This window comes from Poecilia reticulata, linkage group LG19 (genome assembly GCF_000633615.1).
Source record: "Poecilia reticulata strain Guanapo linkage group LG19, Guppy_female_1.0+MT, whole genome shotgun sequence".
Lineage (NCBI taxonomy): Eukaryota > Metazoa > Chordata > Actinopteri > Cyprinodontiformes > Poeciliidae > Poecilia > Poecilia reticulata.
Window position 1 is genome coordinate 16509376 of NC_024349.1, and position 3916 is coordinate 16513291.

General features: G+C 38.5%; 1 protein-coding gene across 1 annotated transcript in view; it reads left to right on the forward strand.

Annotated features, from left to right (window-relative positions):
* acsl5 (acyl-CoA synthetase long chain family member 5) overlaps window positions 1-3491 on the forward strand; it is a 9354-nt gene extending 5863 nt beyond the window's left edge. Inside the window, exons 10-17 of the mRNA XM_017310705.1 lie at window positions 757-852; window positions 1437-1509; window positions 1686-1774; window positions 2063-2179; window positions 2503-2646; window positions 2758-2859; window positions 3090-3161; window positions 3332-3491. Of these exons, the coding sequence (XP_017166194.1) occupies window positions 757-852; window positions 1437-1509; window positions 1686-1774; window positions 2063-2179; window positions 2503-2646; window positions 2758-2859; window positions 3090-3161; window positions 3332-3469 (831 nt within the window). The 3' untranslated portion in view covers window positions 3470-3491. The remainder of the gene's footprint in view (window positions 1-756; window positions 853-1436; window positions 1510-1685; window positions 1775-2062; window positions 2180-2502; window positions 2647-2757; window positions 2860-3089; window positions 3162-3331) is intronic.
* Window positions 3492-3916: the final 425 nt, after the last annotated feature.

Below are 3916 nucleotides of genomic sequence, written 5' to 3' on the forward strand. Positions count from 1 at the left end.
TCCAGGAGGCATCCTGAGCCAAACCACCTTAACGGACTTGCGTAGAAGAGCTGTAGCTTTACTGTACATCAACTGCTTGTTTCCAAAATCTTGTTCTTGTGYTTTTAGGCTTTGTTTTTGCTCCTTTTTTGACCATAAAACTTTGTAATAGTAGYTGCATTACATYAGATGAGGCCCCRATCTATACATCCATCAGCTTTGTGCTCCATTCATGAGCAAAGTCCTGGAACAGTTTCTTTTCTTTCGGTTAAGGCTTTTATCTAAAACTTCTCTACCAGAGATTTTTAGAGGTATCAAACCATTTATTCCATCTCAGTTGGATTATTGTAAATCTCTTGTGTTCTTATTTTTATGTTRGTATTGACCAAACTTGTTTCTTGATGGCTTCAGTTAGTTCAAAATCTTGACTGCTATGTTTCTCCATTTTTGAACTTTTTCACAAGTTGTATATTCCTTTAACTTTACCATTAAATAATTGGGAACTCTAGAGCTACGCCTGGCGTACCTGTCAGTTTTCCTGCAACTTTCTGTACTCTAGAAAAGTTCCCAGTGATCTTTTTAGATGTTAAACTGTCAATCCTGAGACACAGTTGATTGGTTATTCACTTCATATATATATTTTTTCCTATTGGTTTAATTTTGTATATTTCTTTTATGCAAGGAGATTTGCTCAGTAGCAATTTTTTGTTCTGTTTTGTAATGTGCTTTTAAAAGTACATTTTATGGTGGTTCTAAATGTTCTCATCCCTAACTCAGGAGTCTCTGGGGGGCCGTGTGAGGATGATGGTGACTGGCGCTGCACCCATATCACCATCTGTTCTCAGCTTCCTCAGGGCTGCTCTAGGCTGCCAGGTAATAAACCTTTAATCCTCTGTAAACAGAATCTTGATTAGATTTAGGCTTTCCCTGCATACACAAATGCCTCATTCTCTGTTAAATGAGACTGCTTTTTTTTTTTTTTGACTACTCTGAAACATTTTGTTTTTGTTGGTCCTCTTTATGGAACCACTACTTTTTTGTGACCAATAACCACAAAGTTTGTTTTACTACAAGTGTATAAGAACCGAGATTTGCAACAAATCAGTCTTATTTGTTTGGTCTCGTSACATGTCTACAATACACATGCAAGTTTCTTTTTTACATTTGAATTGACTGTCAACATGCTGCATTCATTTACTATAGAAGCATAAATAAACAATGTTACAGAAAATCAAACATTTTACATCAAAATATGCCACCCTCTCWGAGTCGGCTCCTCTGTAGATTCACTTTAAAACATTTGTAAATAAATCCTGAGGGTTTGAAGTRTTTYAGTCTCAAAGGAGCTTGCYGTAAATGAACACAGATGCAGTAATGTTGGTGTTTAGGAGGAACAATTGCACAACCCTGATGCTGGTTCCTGTTGAGATGTTTGTRCTGCTCTCTGGGTCTCGCAGATCTTTGAAGGATACGGTCARACAGAGTGCGCAGCTGCCTGCACCTTCACCTTACCAGGAGATGCCACTGCTGGTACGTAGCTAAGCAAACTGTAACGGCAGCGAAACCTCTTTGGGTTTACGACAGATTTGTTTAAACAGGAAACATTTTACTTGTAAAGTTAACAAATGCTACACATTTGATCAGGGGAGAAATGCTAAGTGGAATCCAAAAGGAAAAACGAGCCTAATCCCCATTTATTAATTCAGGTCATGTTGGTGTGCCTCTGCCTTGCAATTTTGTGAAGTTGGTTGATGTGGAAGAGATGAACTACTTTGCTTCAAACGGTGAAGGAGAGGTTGGTTAATCTGAAATCTGTTTATATCTGAGGATATTAAAGTCTTGCACCAGAAGGAGACTGAATTAAATCAGTTTGGAGAGATTCTTGTGTAGGAGTCAACAGTTCCTTGGACCCAAAAATGAAGGTTGTATCATTTTTACATAAGACTAATGGAAAATGAGTATTACTTAAAGGCTTATGTTTTAGTGATGGTGACTGTCTTAAATTTAAAATGTAAAAACACAGCAAATTGTTTAAACATTACAGCATTTTATTTTTGTCTTGTGATTTTTATTTTTTATATAGGTGTGCATTAAGGGCACAAATGTATTTAAGGGCTACTTGAAAGACCCAGAAAAGACTGCAGAGGCCTTGGACAAGGATGGCTGGCTTCACACTGGTGATATTGGTAAATGGCTTCCGGTAAGATGCACTCATTCTTTTCACTCGTTTTGTGAAAAAAAAAGGCTATAATTGGCTTAACATTCCCCACAAACTGAATGCAGATTTCCAAATACTGTYCTCTTAAAAATCACAAACTTCTGTGTATTCTAGTGAAATTTTGTGATTAGACAAAGTGAAGCATAATCGTATGAAAGGAAAATTATGCACGGCTGTTATGGCCTGGCTCAAAGGCCACGACAGATTTCCAAAAGTAACCTCTTGTTTTATTTGTAAAATTGTCACTGAGTTATGAAGCTCTCCAAGTTCTAATAAATAGTTTTGCTTTGTGGGTTTTGCAACAGAATGGAGTCTTGAAGATTATTGATCGTAAAAAGAACATCTTCAAGCTGGCTCAGGGAGAGTACATCGCCCCGGAGAAGATCGAGAATGTGTATGTCCGCTGCGGCCCTGTGGCCCAAGTGTTTGTGCATGGAGACAGTCTGCAGGTAACTTGATCCCACCTCCCCAACCCCCACCTCTCTACCTTTCCAGCTGCTTAATCATAACAATTAATGTCTTTGTTTCTTTTTTTCTTTTTTTTTTTCCTATCCGTGTAGTCGAGTCTGGTTGCCATTGTGGTACCTGATGCTGATGTCCTGCCAGGTTTTGCAAAAAGTCTTGGCATCCAAGGCTCCATTGAAGAACTCTGCAAGAACACAGTAGGTTTCCTGTAATGTGTAAGTTTAGTCTCTCCAGTGTTTTAGACAAATGTCCAAAGTCAAGAATCTGCAGGAAATGTGATCATTAACACTAAAAGCTGCCAGTTGGAGAAGTTGGCATGCTGTACAACTCGGAGTACATGTCTGCAAATTACATTTACTGGAAGCGGAGGAGCGGTGTGGACTGAGACGTSTTTAACTGATTCAAATTGTGCTTTATTTATTCTCAGGAAGTTAAAAAGGCCATAATCACAGATATGACCAAACTAGGAAGAGAAGCAGGTCTGAAGTCATTTGAGCAGGTAAAGCATTTTTGTCCCAGCAGATTCTATGTTTGAGCTGTCACCACTCGAGTATTTTGTCATACCTCATAAAGCTGAAAAGTTTAACTGCTTTAGTTTAGAAACTCATCTGGTTATTGGATTCAAAGGAGCTTAATCATATTTACCTTTCTCTTTCTTCTCTGCTGCAGGTGAAAGACGTGCATCTCCACCCTGAGCTCTTCACCATCGAGAACGGCCTGCTGACTCCCACCCTGAAGGCGAAGAGGGCTGAGCTCAAAGAGCTGTTCCAGCCACAAATTGACAAACTTTATGCTGACATCCAATAAATTAACCYTAAGAAACAGAAAATGGTCTTCATGTTTTACAGCAACATTCCATTCAGTCACCAATGAATAGCACCAGATAAAGTAGATCAAACCTTAAGGCAATTTGCAAAACTGATTCTGATTACCTAYATGGCTTTCATACGGTTTTAAATGCAGGGGAATTCCAGCTTGGTCTTGCATTCAGGTTCTTGTTGGTAAAATGTTTGATTCAGACGGATACAGTTTTGTACACAGGCTCCAAACTTGTTTTTGTTGTACCTCATTTTTTTAAGGTGAACTTCAAATGTCTGGATTTTATATGGAGCCTTGTGAAAGGTTTCAAATGCCAACGTTTGTGTTATTAAAAAAAAAGATTTCTAAGTCAGCACTGCCCTCATGTGTTGAAATTCAAACACTATAAATTCACTCTCTGCATGGGAGTAAATGTGGCAGCATCAGAAAATTGGA